Source organism: Myxine glutinosa, chromosome 8 (genome assembly GCF_964187855.1).
Source record: "Myxine glutinosa chromosome 8, kmMyxGlut1.1, whole genome shotgun sequence".
Taxonomy (NCBI): Eukaryota; Metazoa; Chordata; class Myxini; order Myxiniformes; family Myxinidae; genus Myxine; species Myxine glutinosa.
In genome coordinates this window covers 84,864,575-84,881,322 of record NC_136268.1, presented here as the reverse complement: position 1 = coordinate 84,881,322, position 16,748 = coordinate 84,864,575, and the positions used below count along the sequence as shown (strand labels likewise).

General features: G+C 43.4%; 1 protein-coding gene across 2 annotated transcripts in view; it reads left to right on the top strand.

The window, feature by feature from the left end:
* FAM91A1 (family with sequence similarity 91 member A1) overlaps positions 1-16,748 on the top strand; it is a 119,308-nt gene that overhangs the window by 53,687 nt on the left and 48,873 nt on the right. For both annotated transcript variants that reach the window (XM_068124743.2, XM_068124742.2), the window contains exons 12-17: positions 10,524-10,618; positions 10,871-10,995; positions 11,117-11,203; positions 11,550-11,673; positions 15,828-15,976; positions 16,136-16,270. In XM_068124743.2, coding sequence (XP_067980844.2) covers positions 10,524-10,618; positions 10,871-10,995; positions 11,117-11,203; positions 11,550-11,673; positions 15,828-15,976; positions 16,136-16,270 — 715 coding nt within the window. The remainder of the gene's footprint in view (positions 1-10,523; positions 10,619-10,870; positions 10,996-11,116; positions 11,204-11,549; positions 11,674-15,827; positions 15,977-16,135; positions 16,271-16,748) is intronic.

The following is a 16,748-nucleotide window of genomic DNA, read 5'->3' as shown; positions in this document are numbered from 1 at the left end:
TAGCCGGGGTTTGAATCTCAGCCCAGCTGTCATCTTTAAATCTCACCATTGTGTTTCTCTTTCTAAAAACAGCCTGGATAAAGTGTTTGCTGATATACTGCGACTCAACTTTTGTATGCTCTGTTTTTTTCCCTCTTGTCTCTTTATCGTTCATTCTATCGGAAACTTGCACCTATGGAAGAGAAGAATCGTCAGTGATTTGTTACCTCCACCACTAGGGTGCACACGGTGCCCCCATATGAGCATATTGCCCTGTCCCTGTTTTTATTTTGTTCCAATCATTAAAATAATAGTCCTAGTCAATTTTTATGAAAATTGGACTCTATTTATGTGTCCCACCATTCACTTGAATATTTCCACAAAAATGGCCATAAGCCGCCATTATAACAATATTATGGTAAATAGGCTGTCTTTAATTCCAGCACTAGTATCATTATTTGTTGTTGTTTTTTCTTGAGAGTTCAATGTGAATTGATTTACCTGTGTAAAGTTGTAAATAGAAATGCCAGGGATGAAATGTCCAGACAGTTGCCATGGAAACTGCTGCTAGATTTGGGCTATTTTTAGACATGCACAGTCTAGACATTGTCTAGACATAACAATGCAGTCACAATATGAGCTGATTGACTGATCTGCTCTGTAGCAAGTATATGCATTATCCAGGAACTGATCCTGATGTAGCTGACATGTTTGCCTTTGGCCTGTCATGACACAGATGCTATTACCCAGTTGTAGATATTGACACACATTTGTGATACGTTTGTGTGCGCTGCCAGAATTACTAGCAGAGAGGAAATATTATGGAGGAGGATAAATCATCACAAGATGCTGGTGTTCTTGATATCTGCTCAACTGATGAACTCCAGCATGAATCTACGCCAGGCTCGCCAGCAACTGCAGCAGGATCTAGTAGAATGAAAACAAGAAACTCTTCTGAGATATTTGCACTAGGTCAATCGATCACAGACGTTGATTCAGAAATAACTGGATCTCGCTTGCCTACAGCACTACAGGTCCTTCGGTGTCTGATATTCCATATACAGGATGGATATTCTACCAACAAAACCAAGTGGGATTGTTCCAAGCTGGTGCTTGTAAAGATTCAGCCTTTTTATGAGAAAGCAAACGTTCCTTTGATATGTGATCGCAAAGCATGTGAAAAGATCTTGAAGCTGCACGATGAGAACTCCAAACTAAGACAAATCCCCAAAAGTCACCGTGACATGCCAACTGTTTTGAGCAAAGCCCATGAACATGAGCAGGATCTTTCCAAAACATTCCCACTCTGGCCGCTTGATGCTGAAGAGAAAATGAAAACTCCTGAGGACATCAAATTCCTGCAGTCCATGAAGACAGATCGTATTGCTAGCTTTGGAGGTTTTGACGCTTCCCTCGCGGAACAGAAACAGAGATCAGAATAACGCAAGCTTCTGGACAGACGAAGGCAAGAAAAGGCAGAAGCTGAGATGGCGGAGTTAACTGCTACAGCAACATTTGAGAGCAGTTCTGATACTGATCCTGGTGACACCGAGGATGGAGTGGATCTCTTGCCAGGAACCTCTATGGATACACATCCGAGAAGAATGCACAGACGAGTGGTACATTCTGGGACAGAGGCTTTCATACCTCATAACATCATGGAATCCCCCAAAATGGTTGCACTTGCTACCAGAATGAAGATGACTCCATCACAACAGGCTGCTTTCACTGAGGCATTCGTCCAGGAAGCTGGAGGGGATGTGTCCAAAGTATATACATCTTATGCTGTGGCTGATAAATCCAGACGAGAAATCGGAAAGCAAATAGCTGAAAGTTACCAGGAGAAGTGGGATGTTCCACAGTTTGCTTCTCTTCACTGGGATGGCAAGCTGCTTCCCTCGCTCACAAATAAATATGAAAATGAGGAGCGGCTGACTGTGGCGGTTGGAGATGTGACAGACATCAAGGTTCTTGGTGTGCCTGCTTACAAACCTGGAACTGATAAAAAATCTGGAGAAATCATTTCAAAGCTCACATTTGATTTGCTGTGCAGTTGGAACTGCACAGACTCCATTTGCAACATGGTGTTTGATACGACCGCTAGCAACACAGGGCATGTGTCCGCAGCATGCATTCAGATACAGGAAACCCTAGAACGTCCACTTTTGTGGTCTGGTTGTCGGCATCACGTAGGAGAAGTCAATCTTACGCACGTGTTTGAGGCTCTCAAGATCGAGACATCCAAGTCTCCAGATGTCATGCTGTTCACTCGTCTCAGGAAAAATTGGAACTTGGTTCCCCATGAGAGCGATCAGCCACTGCACCGAATACAGTTAGCGTCATTTCCCGAGGAAGGTAAAGATCTAATTGATGAATGGCGTGCAGAAACCTTGCAACTCGTGACATCACAAGTTGACCAGAAACGGGACGACTGCAAAGAATTTCTACAGCTGTGTGCAGTCTATCTCGATCCTGACTACCCTACTACAACATTTCAGCGTCCTGGTGCCTTACACGAAGCTAGGTGGATGGCGAAATTGATCTACTGTTTGAAAATCTGCCTGTTTGAGACACAAATCCAGGATCTCCCATCTGGAACAATAACAGCCAAGCACCAGGGAAAGAAGCTCACAGAATTCGTCACGTTTGCAACACTCGTCTATTCCACTTGGTGGATGCAATGCTCCATCAGTGTAGATGCGCCCTGGAATGACCTCCTCCTGTACAAGAAGCTGCTACGGTATCAGGAACTCAACACCATAGTGGCCAGTAGCGCACTTAAGGCGTTCAGTCGACACCTGTGGTACTTTACCGGAGAGCTAATACCACTGGCACTATTCAGCAGTAACACCCCAGCTCATGAGTGTCGCCTACTTGCAGACCAACTGCTCCAAAAAAGACCTGACGCACCGCGCCAGCTTCCTGAGAATCATTTCCGAACAGGCTTCGGCAAACCAAGGTTCCCAACAGAAGTCAATCTCGGCTCAAAACTTGCTGACTTTGTCACCGAAGATTCATGGTTTTTCTTCCATGTTCTGAAGCTGGAAGCAGGGTTCCTGTCCCTGGATGTTTCCGAGTGGCCTGAATCAGAATTCTACAAGAATGCCTTGATCAATGTTGGAGCAGTCAATGTAGTGAATGATTCAGCAGAACGAGGCGTGAAGCTGAGCTCCGACTTCTTGGCAGCTGCTCGCGGTGAAGAGCACTATCAGAATGTTCTCCAAGTTGTTGAAGAGAACAGAAAGATGAGGCCCAATCTGAGAAAAAGGACAACTGAACCAGATGATAAAAGTCAGGTACAATAAAGACATTGTTGGACCAAAAGTCATAAGCAGCTGATTCATGAGTTTGTTGCCTTTCTGTTTTGTGTATGTTAGCCAAATTGGCCATTATGTTCAATTAATACATTGTTGAATACATGTGTGAACTTGTGAAGGAATATAAAATGTACTTTATATCAATATCTGAACTATGTCTGTCATGCATTAATATTTTCTGTCGATGTTTGCTAACAAAATAAATCCCTACATGTGTCCTTTGTATGTATACCACCTATTTCTGTAAGCGTTTATTGCCGTTTATTTGTTTTTGCCAGTGAATATTCAAAGCAGTGGTGGGACACATAAATAGTTTCCAATCTTCTTGAAAGTTTGCCTGGCTTTCTTATTTTGGTATAGGAATACAATGAGACCAGGGACAGATTGATTCTATAAATATATATATTTTTAAGGGGCACCGTGTGCACCCTATCCACCACCGAAGGTGGATGGAGGTTATGTTTTACCCCTGTCTGTTTGTCTGTTTGTGAATAATATATCTCAAAACGTTGTGGACGGATTCAAACGAAAGTTGGCAGAGAGTTAGTGTATGTGATAAGGACGAAAGGATTCGATTTTGGTGAAGATCCGAATTCGGATCCGGCTTGTATACTTTTTTAAGTGATTCTTCACCATTGGGTGATAGGGCCAAAAACGATTTAAAGCAGGATATCTCAAATAGTTATGGACGGATTTGGACGAAAATTGGTAGACCGGTTTTGTGTGTGGCAAGGACAAATATATTCGATTTTGGTGAAGATCTAAATATGGATTCGGATACGAGAGTTATTTAATTTAAGTGAATCTTCACCATTCAGGCGAAAAGCGATATATAACATGATATTTTAAAAAGTTATGGACAAGCTATGACGAAACTTGGTGGACGAGTTGGTAAGGCGACTAGAACAAGCCCATTCGATTTTGGTTCCGGTCCGAATCCAGATCCGGCCTACCCGTGGATACAAAACATAAACTGTTCAGCCTGGCGGAGGTATGCGCTCTACCGAGTGATGTTCTAGTTTCAGCTGTGGCAATTGCAGCAAAGAAGCATTATCTAACTAGAACAGCACTCGGTAGAGCACATACCTCTGCCAGCCTGAACATGAACAGTTTTGTATCCTACTGATAGGCCAGATCTGCATTCTGACCTGAACCAAAAATCTAATTGGCTTGTTCTTGTTACCTACCCAAATCATCCACCAAATCTTGGCATAATCCGTACACAACATTTTGAAATATCATGTTATGTATTGTTTTGGCCCTTTCACTCGGGAAGAATCACAACAATTAAAGTTCTCGGATCCAGATCCGTTTTTCACCAAAATATAATCAATTTCTTCTTGTCGCATACCCAACCTCTCCACCAAATTTTGGCTGCATCCATCCAACATTTTGAGATATCCTGCTCACAGACAGACAAACAGACCACCAGTGAGACAAACAGACAGACAGGCAAGAAAATATAACCTATGTCTACTTTCGGTGGCGGAGGTAATCAGAATGCAATTGAGAAGATTCTTGCTTATCCACGTCAAATGCGTAGCCGTCCGGACACTCAAAAGGGGTGGTGGTGGGGCGAGCATGTGGACTTCCTGACAAGATTGCATTCGCAAAACAAATATCCTCCACTGCTTAATAGCTTTCTTGCTAACGTCTGTTCTCTTTACCTTTATCATAAATTCATTGAGCTAAATTGCCATATTAATACGAGGCAGGACGTCAGAGGCTGTTCAGTGTACTGTATTACAGAAACTTGGATTGATCCATCCATCCCTGTACAGACCCGTGGATTCATGCTGAATCGTTCTTATCGTGTATTTGAATCAGGAAACAAGGAGAAAGGTGGTGACCTGTTTCCTGTTGAACGATTTATGGTGCATGGACTCCAATATTATTCCTCATTCCTGCACACCAGAGATGGAAACTCTAGTCATTCGTTGCAGTTCTTTTTACTTTCCACATGAATTTTCTTCCTTAATCTTAACTGCTGTTTATATACCCCCTGAAGTCAGTGCGGCGTTCGCTATTAAACTGCTTTTGGACATTAATATTCCACACGAAAACACATTAAGGGTGCCTGTAGCATCATCTATGCATCATCCTCAATCTATGCATTCTATGCCCAAAGCAAACTGCTCTCATGCACAGATTTATCCCATCTCGTCTTCAGTTGTCTTACCCTTCCTCCCGTCCATGGTACACTGAATCTTGTGGTGAGGCAGTTGCCCTGAAACAACTTGCCTTTGCCTCTTGGAAGGAAAATCCAACTGAAGGCAATCTCAGTTCCTTCCACCAAGCTTGGAACAAGTGTGTGTCTACCCTCAGGAGTGCCAGGAAGCACTATCTCTCCACACTCAAGTATGAACTCTCAAACCTGTCTCCTTCCTCCAAATCATGGTGGTGGCTGGTCAAATCCGTTTCTGGTGTTTGTTTCCCCTCCATCCCCTCCCTTACCTCAAATGGCTACACAGTTGACACTGCATGTGACAAAGCAGAATTCCTCAACTCTGTGTTTGCCTCAAAATCTTGTGTCCCAAACCCACCTCTCCCAGGCGAACCCAGCTGCTCCTGGACTCTGTGTCCTCTCCTGACAAGGTGGATAAGTTTTTGTCAAACCTCGACTCTGATTCTGCAACTGGACCAGACGGCATCAGCCCACGGGTCCTAAAAGCCTGCTCTGCCACTCTATCTCACCCTCTCTCTGCTCTTTTCACCCTCTCTTTTGCTCAAGGTCATCTGCCAGCATCTTGGAAATCAGGAAACATTACCGCTTTACAAAAAAAAAGGTGTAAAAAAAGATCATTGCAACTACAGACCAATCAGCCTGCTCCCAATTTATCAGCAAAGTCATAGAATCCATCATTGCTTCGGAAATCAAATCCTTCCTCTTCTCCAATGGCTTGATCTCCGATCATCAAGTTGGATTTAGACCAGGTCATTCTACTTTGGACATGCTGCTTCTGCTGTCTCAACAATGGATGGAGGTTCTCAATGCCAAACAGGAAATCAGAGTTGTCTCCCTTGACATATCACGTGCCTTCGATACGGTCTGGCACCTAGCTCTGCTCACCAAACTCTCCTCCTATGGTATCCATGGAAATCTCCACGCATGGTTTGCGGACTTCCTCTCTGGTCGTAGTCAACGTGTGGCCCTGAATCGTTTTCTCTCATCTCCCCTTCTTGTTCAGGCTGTAGTTCCCAAAGGCAGTGTTCTGGGCCCTGTGCTTTTTCTGGTCTTCATCAATGATCTCCCCGACTCTCTTGAAAATCCTCTCTATCTCTTTGCTGATGACTCTACTCTCTGTCGCTCCATTCTTCATCCCTCAGATCGGCAGTCTGCAGCTTCCTCACTCTCTGCAGACCTGGACAAAATCACAGAATGGTCAAACAAGTGAAACATGTCTTTTAATCCTGACAAATCTCACACTCTTACGATGTCTCTCCGAAAAGACCGACTAGACAACCCTCCCATCTACTTTCTCAACAATCCTCTCCAAGAAGTTCTGTCGCTCAAGCTTTTGGGTCTCACTATCTGCCATGATCATTCCTGCGAAAACCACATTTCCAAGCTGGCCTCCAAAGCCAGTCGCCGACTCGGCATCCTCTGTCGTGCGAAGTCCTTCCTTGGCACACCTGAGCTCCTCACCACATACAAGGCTTTCATCCGCAGCTCAATGGAATACTGTTCTCCCCTCTGTGCCGGTGCTCCTGCCTCACACCTAGCTCGGCTTCACGCTGTTGAAACCAAAGCTTTCAGAATCATTGGAATCCCCCGCGATGAAGCTAACTCCGAGGACCTTTTACTCACTCACCGCAGGCAGGTTGGTGGTCTTTCTGTCTTCTACCGACTCCTCTCCGGCCTTGCTCCCCCATCTCTCTTTGTGCTCTGTCCCCAAAATATTCCTGCAGGTCGCACAAGATCTGCCTGCAACCCTCTTATAGTTAAACTGCCAAAATCTAGGCTCTCTCCTCACCTTCGCTCTTTCATTCCCTTTTTCTCCCGCCTTGGAACAAACTCCTCCACTCCCTTCAATCCCACTCCTCCCTCCAGGTCTTTAAAACATCTGTTCACCACCATCTCTTATCTTCCCCCATCCAAAACCTTGATCTTTTCTACCACCGCCAATTCACCCCAGATCCACTTTTTTTTTTAATTCCAACTTCTTTCCTGGAAGTCCTTGCAGTGTCCATATGTTTTATACCTCTCCCACCTCCCCCCAAGCCCTCTCTCTCCCTCCCACAGATCTCTCGATGTCCCTGCTCTCAAATGTTGTGTTTGTGTCCTTCCCACTCTCTCCCCATCTTGTCTACCGCTCCCCTTATTATATGTTTTATGTGTCGGTTTGACTTTTTGTGTGATTAATGTTAGCTCTTTCACGAGCCTCGATCTTGTATACACAAAAAAAATAAAAAAATTATATGCATCTGTAGCGTTTCTTGAGCATCATATATGCAAATATTGCATGGGAGAAATAATTTGATGACTTCTTCAGTCATGTTGTTGATGTGATTTCTTTTTTTTTAACATAAAACCCTTCAAAACTTTTCTTCTCCGAAACGGCTGAATAGATTGAGGCAAACTTTACAGGCATGATCACCTATCCATGACCAACAAATGGGTCCCCAGCCATGATGTCATAGGTCACATGGTGTTGCAGCTAAGATTTTTTTGAAGAATAAACATTAATAAATCGACTCTTCCAGAACAGCTAGACAGATCGAATGGATGTTCCCCATGCCTGGGGGATATCATGGTAATGGTGTTCCCGAGTAATGCATAGGTCACATGGTCTGGCAGCCATGGATCGAATTGAACATTCATCTTTAAAAAATTCTGTCTCTTGAACCGCTTCATCGATTGATGTGAAACTTCACAATTATGATATAGCTGTCATGGGGAATACATGTTTTAAATTTCATCCTGATCGGACGCATGGGCTGGCAGCCATAATTATTTATTTTTTTGAGTTTGGGTTCTTTTTGAATTTTTTGCACTGAGAAACAGTTTTTGCATTTAACATCTGAGGCCGAGTTGCACTTTACTTACATCATCTACTCAATTTCTCACTGCCCTTGTACTGATCTTACAGCTCCCAACCCCCAGGAGTACCTCTGGCTGCGACTTCTCCTTCACCCCCACCTCTTATTTGTTTGTGTTGCACCATCCTCCAAACAGTGATGACTCCATCTCCATCTCTCTCAGACAACATGGACAAACTTTTAACCACTCATCCCAACTCTCTCTTCCTCATATGTGGTGATTTCAATTGTCAACATGCAAATGGTCCTGGAGTATGCTTGGCTTCCTTCCCTTCCCACTCTTAAAATGGTATCACAGACGGCTCTGCTCATGAGAAGGCCGAATGCCTCAATTCTGTGTTTGCTTCCTAATTTTGTCCCCAACCCCTCACTCACGGTACTTCCCTGTCATACCCAATTGCTCCTGGACTCTGCATATTTTGCATCTGTGAGGGTGGAGAAGGTTCTTTCAACCCTCGACTCTGACTCTGCTACTGTACCCGATGGCATCAACTCGCATGTCTTAAAATCCTGCTCCGTTGCTTTTGCATATCCCTTCTCTGCCCTTTTCACCACACTATTTGCCCTAGGTCATCATCCATCTGATTGGAAGTCAGCTGACATCACTGCATTACATCAAAGGTGCAAAAAATGGTCCCCTTAACTACAGACCCATCAGCCTATTTCCTATCAGCAAGGTCATGGAATACATCATCACAGTTGAAATTAAATCCCTCATTTTCTCCAACACCCTCATCTGATATCACCAATTTGGTTTCAAACCAAGTTATTCTACCTTGGACATCCTGCTTCTACTCTCCCACCAATGGATGGAGGCCCTCAATGCCAGACATGAGCTATGGGCCATCTCTCTGGACATATCTAATGCTTTTGATACAGCTTGGCATCCTGCCCTGCTCTCTAATTTCTCTGCCTATGGCATTCAAGACGAACTCCACACATGGTTTAATAACTTACTTTACTCTCGTAATCAACGTGTGGTTCTCAACGGAATCCTGTCATCTCCTGTCCCTGTCAAGGCTGGAGCACCCCAAGGCAGTGTTCTGGGTCCAGTCCTATTCCTGATCTTCATAAATTATCTCTCTGACTCTGGAAAATTGTCTTTATATATTTGCTGATGACTCCACCCTCTGCTGTGACATACCTCATCCTTTAAACAGGCAGGCTGCAGCCTGTTCCCCCTCTTCAGACCATGACAAAATTACGAGCTGGTCAAACACTTGGAATATGTCTTTGAATCATGACAAATCTCACACTCTCATAGTCTCACTATCTTTCTCCGAAAGGACCATCTGGCAAATCCTCCTATCTACTTTCCAATCCTCTTGAGGAAGTTCAGTCATTCAAATCACTGGCTCTCACTATCAGTCATGATCTTTGTTGGGCAAACCACATTTCAAAGTTGGCCTCCAAAGCCAGCTATCGTCTGAGCATCCTCCATCGTACAACGTTCTTCCTTGGCACACCTGAACTCCATCCACCTGCAAAGCCTTCATCCACAGCTTGATGGAATACTGCTCTCCCTTCTTGGCTTGCTCCCCTGCCTCACACCTTGCTCAGCTTGACGCGTGGAAACTAAGACCTTCAAGATCATTAGAATCATCGGTGGTCTCTGTCTTCTACGCCTCATTTCTGGTCTTGCATCCTATGCTCATCCTCCACCCTCCCCCCTCCAGATTTCTGGAGGGCACACGTGGCCCACCATCAACCCCCTTCTGGTGAAACTACCTAAATCCAGGATCACTGCTCACCTCCACTCATATGTGCCTCTTTTTCTCCACCGGTGGAACCAAATTCCACATTCTCTTCAATCTCATTTCCCTCCATGTCTTCAAGACAGCTGTTCACTACCATCTCAGATCATTCTCAATCCTACACCCTCATCTTTTCTACCCTCCTTAGCCCTTCCACCTCAATCCCTCCGCCTTACAAGCTACCAGTTCTCCCTCCTAAGTTTCCTTCCTCCCCACATCCATTGTTTGTCCGAATCTCCCTCTGTCTTGGCCTTCAACTCTGCTGTTGGTGTCCCCCCCCCCCCCCTCCCTCTTTGCTGTTTATTTTGTGGTGTTGCATCCTGATCCATTCATTCTAGTTGTACTGGCTTTTCCCCAAGGCTCGACTATGTATACAAAAAAAACACCTTTTTTTTTTTTAACATTCGTTCCTATGATTCTTCTATTCATAAAGGTCTGCTATGGACCCCCAGAAGATGCTTCTTGGCTGGGAAGGTGATGCAAATCACTCTGCATCAGATGCTGACACAGCCAGCCAGGATGAACTCGGTGAGTCATTTCCTTCTCGTATGTAGAAAGAAACAGCAACATACCTTCAGATATTGAATTGCAAACCATCTTGGTGTTGTTTCGCAAAGTATTAAGAGTTTTTCGATTTGTCTTATGAATTGATAATGCTGCTCTGAAATTCTCATAAAAGAGGCACCTCAACAATCATTTGCTTTTTCTTTAGCCCCTTCCTCATGCCCACCTAAATCTTCAACATTTCCATCCCGGGTGGCCTTTTATGGTTTCTTTCAGACTCATCTAGTGTTAACAGCCTCCCACTGGCAGGATCCGTATCAACAGTCGTGCACACAAAACGCATCGCCTTTCTTTTTGATTCGACGCTCACTGCCTTCCTTATGATGGGAAACCTCTCACCGGTGCGTATTTATTATAGCCTCTGCACTCTTACTCACTGCTAGTGTTCTTTTGCTTTATGGATTTTTGGAGGAAGTTTAATTTTGCTAATTACTGCCTTTCTTCCTCCCCTCCTATGCGCAGAACCTGAAAAGTCATGCCGTAACCATGTTTGAGGTTGGTAAGCTTTCCGATGAATCTCTGGACAGCTTCCTCCTGGAACTAGAGAAGGTACATTGGTTGGGGATTCCACATCAATTGAACTTGATCAAGTTATTTTGTTTGGCATTTCCATCTCAACACATGGCTGATGATGCTGAAATTTTGGTTTTAAACCCAGATACAGTGTTGATTTGTCCGTCGTTCACTGATATCCTAATGCATGTAAAAGTACATGATGTCTCTTAATGTATTTGTCTCGCATGTGATCAATGTACAAACTTCTCCATGTGCCTTGGGAAATGTAGAGGACAATAAAGCTGCTTTTCACAACATTCAATTTGAACTTTTATATCTAAAATGGTCACTTGCAACTTTTAATTGCAGTTCTTTGATTGAGCAAATGGTGTGAACGCAGGTAAATTCGACGGGGGAGGGTGAGGCGCAGCGGTACTTTGACCATGCACTCACACTTCGTAATACCATCCTCTTCCTGCGTCATAACCCTGATCTAGCTCCTGACCCTGATGCACACCCTGGGGGTAAGTGTCACTTCATTCTCTGTGGAGGGAGGTGAAGGAGGGAAGAACACTATTATTCGTTAGTGCATTCTGCTGGTAGTTGTAATCTCATTAAATGGGTTGCAGAAGGTGGACCAAGACACTCTTAGGAACCAAAGTATCCATCTTCCTTTTTAATATTTGCATTTAGAAGATCAACTTGGGATGTTTCATACTCGGAAAAGAGGAATCTTTGCCACAATGGCTTTTCATAGGATTGTTACTGCAACCCAGACAGCTTCCAGGTTTAGCTTGATTGCTATGGTATGTTTTCATGGATTTTATTTATTTTACAGGATCTAAGGCTTGTGGAGGAGTTTTAACACAAATCACGCACAAACATGCTGACAGAGACAGACAACACCACACCCAACTCCAGACAAATACTGCCGATGACCTTGGGGGAAGTTACTTAACTTCTCGGAGTATTCTAGGCACTGGTGATGCCATTTTATGACGTCACTTTCCGTTGCTTGGAATCGTGCAGCTGGTATAAATTTTTCTCAACATGAAGAGGCCCAGCTTTCACTCATCTTTTCCATACTGTAAACTGTGAGCTGCTGCCTGGTGTCATGCTTGATGTTACAATAATATTTGGTGAACTTATTGAGTATATCCTTCTAACGTTTATGTTGACCACCTTGATGATGTTTGTCTCGAGTCCACTTGCACTACAAGATTTGCTTGGGAATGAAGTGATTTTTCATGCTAAGAACATTATCAACCCATCTCAGATGTGTCTTATGGAGAATAGCTTCCATGCTGCAGGCCATGTCTCAGAACAGGAACTCGTTCATGACTTTCTCCTGCCGTCGGATTTTCATGATGGATGTAAGATCGTGTTGGTGAAATTCCTCCAAGACTTTCATAATGGCATCCGTAGCAGACACATTTTTCTGCTCCAAACAGAAAGGTAGTCAGGCTATGTATTGTATACCTTGATTTTGTGTTCATTTTGCAGATTGCAACATTATCTCAGTCTTTGAAAAGCTGATCTGTACCATCTGTCTGTAGACTGTCTGTAGACCAGAGGCTTCTGAGAACTTGTTGGCCATAACCTGGACATCCTGTGCTTCTTCGTCAAGCATGGCAACAAAGAATAGATTGAAGACCATTGGTGGCATTAAAACACAAGCTGCTCGACACCACGAGTCCCTTCAAATCCCCTTGACGTCTCACTGTTTGTGCAGATATGCCCTATCATCCCATTGTGCACAAGTCAGAGATTGGATACCGGCTTGTCTGGACAGTCAGAAATTCGAGAGCAACTGTCAGAAACCATGGTGATTTGAAATGAGGTATACCCACTTGCCTTTAAGCTGTTTAGGCTGGGTTCAAATCTTGACCCAGCTATACAGTCTCATCCTGGTGTTTGACATGCAGGGTGAGGCATCAATGTCTGCACCGTCCATCAGAAGGACGTGAAGCCAGAGGACCCGCATCTCCCAGTACCGGTGGCGTTGGTGGGCTTTAAGGACCCTACGGTATCTTTCTCTAAGAATAGGCAAGCTTACACCATCACCCTAAACAAATTCCTACCCGTCGAATATCAGCCTGGTTAGCTGGTTTCAGAAAGACTTGGTCAGAAAGACTTTCAGAAAGACTTTCAGAAAGACCCACTAGCTGACCCCACAAGAAGATTGGAATAATTGCAGCCAATAAAGAAGTACTGCGAGTTTCCCTTTACAGTACCCGTGTGACTTTGTTTCCTTTGAAATTTTCTGTTGAAATTTAGATTAAATCCATGCCCTTGGTCATTGATATTACTTTAACATTCAAGTGTGTCACCTCGTATTTCGTGGAACAATCTTGACTATTCAGAGGTTGTAATTTTCTACACTGCTCCTTTCCTATTACATATTCAGGCGCTGCATAACTTCATCGCTGGGCACCGAAGGGGGCCTGGCGATGACGTGTGCTGAAAAGGAGTACTCAGTTTTCACTCTTTGTTTTCTTTCTTGTTTTCTTTCCTGTTTGTTTTTTATTTCTTCTTTTCTTTCTTGTTTTCTTTCTTGTTTGTTTGTTTGTCCGGGCGATATCTCAGCCATCCATTGAGCTAGGAAGCGGAAATTTGGCCACAATAGTCAGCACCTTCTTTGGAAAAACGGTATTTTTTATTTTTTGATTAATCAATTAATTGATTAATTATTGAATTATTATTGATATATTGAGTACTTATTTATTTTCTTTCTCCTCTGGAAAATATCTCAAGCACCTTTTGAGCTAGGAAGCTGATATTTGGACACGACAATGACCAAGTGATTTGGCTGTAAAGGCTATATATGATTTATTGATTCATCAATTGATTGATTAATTATTTTATTTTTCAATTACTTACTTAATTTTCAAAAGGATACAAATTCGGATGAAGCAGTGGTTGTTTAGGTATGCTAATAACCAATTGGTTAAGAAATTATTTATTTTACGATTCTTATTTATTAATTTATTTTACGATTATTATTTACTAGCCGAAACCCGTGGAACATCCACGGAAGGGAGGATGTGGTGTATGGATAGAGTGTACCATTATGGATGGCATAGGGGAGCGCTCATGGGATTTTCTTCTTCCGTTAAGCTCCAATTTTTTCTCTTTAAGTTAAGTCCAATCAGTCCTCTCTGCTCGAAGTGCTCAGGCCATGCCTTCCCGCTCTCATACTTTTATTTCCGTTCGGTGTAGAAAGAGATTGACATATCGTTCGTCTGTTTTCAGCTCGTTATCTTTAAGCTTCCTTATGTCTCGCCACCTGCTACACCTCTCTGAGTTACGAGGATTTATGCAACGCACCCCGAGCATCGCAACGTCACTCCATTTAAATTTATTAAAATGACGATAAAGACGTGAAACCCGTGGAACATCCACGGAAGGGAGGATGTGGTGTATGGATAGAGTGTACCATTATGGATGGCATAGGGGAGCGCTCATGGGATCTTCTTCTTCCGTTAAGCTCCAATTTTTTCTCTTTAAGTTAAGTCCAATCAGTCCTCTCTGCTCGAAGTGCTCAGGCCATGCCTTCCCGCTCTCATGCTTTTATTTCCGTTCGGTGTAGAAAGAGATTGACATATCGTTCGTCTGTTTTCAGCTCGTTATCTTTAAGCTTCCTTACGTCTCGCCACCTGCTACACCTCTCTGAGTTACGAGGATTTATTCAACGCACCCCGAGTATCGCAACGTCACTCCATTTAACTTTATTAAAATGACGATAAAGACGTTTCCTTATATATCCTAATTTAAAATGTTCAAGGGAATAAAACGACCATTTGGTTCACACTACCCATGTTCACACCACTCGACTGTCCAATCAGCGGACGGTTGCTTCGCCTTCGCCCAGCAGACGCCAATACGATGGCGTCGTAAGATGGCGTCGTATCGGCAGTTAATCGGATGCTTTTGGGCCCCAACGTCGGCTAATTCAGATTTTTCGAGTATGTCTGTACGTGATAAACAAAGAGCGCGGTTCGTAGATCGTAAATCCATTAGTGCCGTGGGCATCGGGTCACTGGGTGCGGCGTAAAAGGGATAACAATGTCGAGTCCTTACGGTATTATTATATAGATTTCTTTTAATTGCGCAATTAAGCAATCAATTATTGTACCCCGCACCCTCCCAATTCTGTCTCCATGTGCTGCACAGAGGCATCGCCGGGCACCAAAGGCGCCCCGGCAATGTCACGTGCTGGAGGATATGTTATTTATTTGGCATGGGGGTGGTGTACTTTGAATGTTCTGTAGTTGTTTTTTATTTAATCAAAGCTTCCAGTTTGTCTTTCAGTTCAGATTATGTGATGTGTCTTAATATTTTCTTATTTTTAATAGCTGAGTTATAGTTCCATGCATAGCTTAAGCTGACAGTGGTTATATTTGTAACACTAAATCAGTTTTTAAATGGCATATGGAGTTAGGTAGACCACACTATCTATAGATGAGGAATCGGTGGAAGAAGTCACGAATGATATGAAGTAATTGCGTGCGAGCTTGAAACCTTTGCGAACAAGGAATGATTATGTTGTTGGATGACAAAAGAGTACATATTAGCAAGTGTTTTGACTTTGGATGGAGGAGTTTTGGGGGTTAGCTCATGTCTTCATTTCACAGCTATTTTCATTGTTCCAATTTACTGTCTTTTTCCATGGGCTCAGGCCTTGCATTGGACCTGCTACGCTCGGAGAGCTTGCTTGGCCTTGACCCCGGAACGTGCAGCCGTGTGCTCAACAAAAACTATGCCCTGTTGGTTTCCATGGCTCCTCTCAGCAATGAGATCAGGCCCGTCAGTAGCTGCACTCCACAAGTATGGCTTCTTCCTCCCTTCCATCATGGTTTCATGTATACCTCAACTGTTTATTCTGGTATTTTAGCAAACATTTATGTCTGGGAAAAGCAGGTAATGTCCATTTCATGTAGTGCCAGGCTTCTGTTCATTTGGCTTTGTCTGATGTGCACCATACAGCATGTCGGGCCAGCCATACCAGAGGTGAGCTCAATTTGGTTCAAGCTCTATGTGTACCACGTTACGGGTCAGGGCCCACCTTCTCTGCTGCTGTCCAAGGGAACACGCCTCCGCAAGCTCCCACCAATGTTTCAGGTTCGGAATCTCCTCCCCAGTGTTCAGGTCGAGTGAAAAATGTATCTGGAGAAATGGGTTTGGTAGAAAATTCATTTTTCGATTTCTATTTATTTATTTTACTTTTTCAATACGATATATTTTGGATGAACAGACTTAAATGGCACAGTGCAATCAAATAATCATAACTAACTGGCCTGGCCAACCTGGTCTCCAAGTGATTGAATTGTTAAGATGCTTGTCATTCAGGTTATCTGAAGGAGCACTTTGCCAACACCTCGGGAAGTTTCTCATCCCTTTGCTTGGATAAATTGTTATTGGCTCTCACTATTAATCCCACAATGATCAGTGACAGCAAATATTAAATCTAATGGCATTGATTGCACATTTTTCCCTGTTATATATATATCTATATATATAAAGCAGTAAAGTATGTTTGTTTGTTTGCCCTCGTATAACTCGAGAACTACTCATCGCAGAGAAAAACCAAAGGCATATT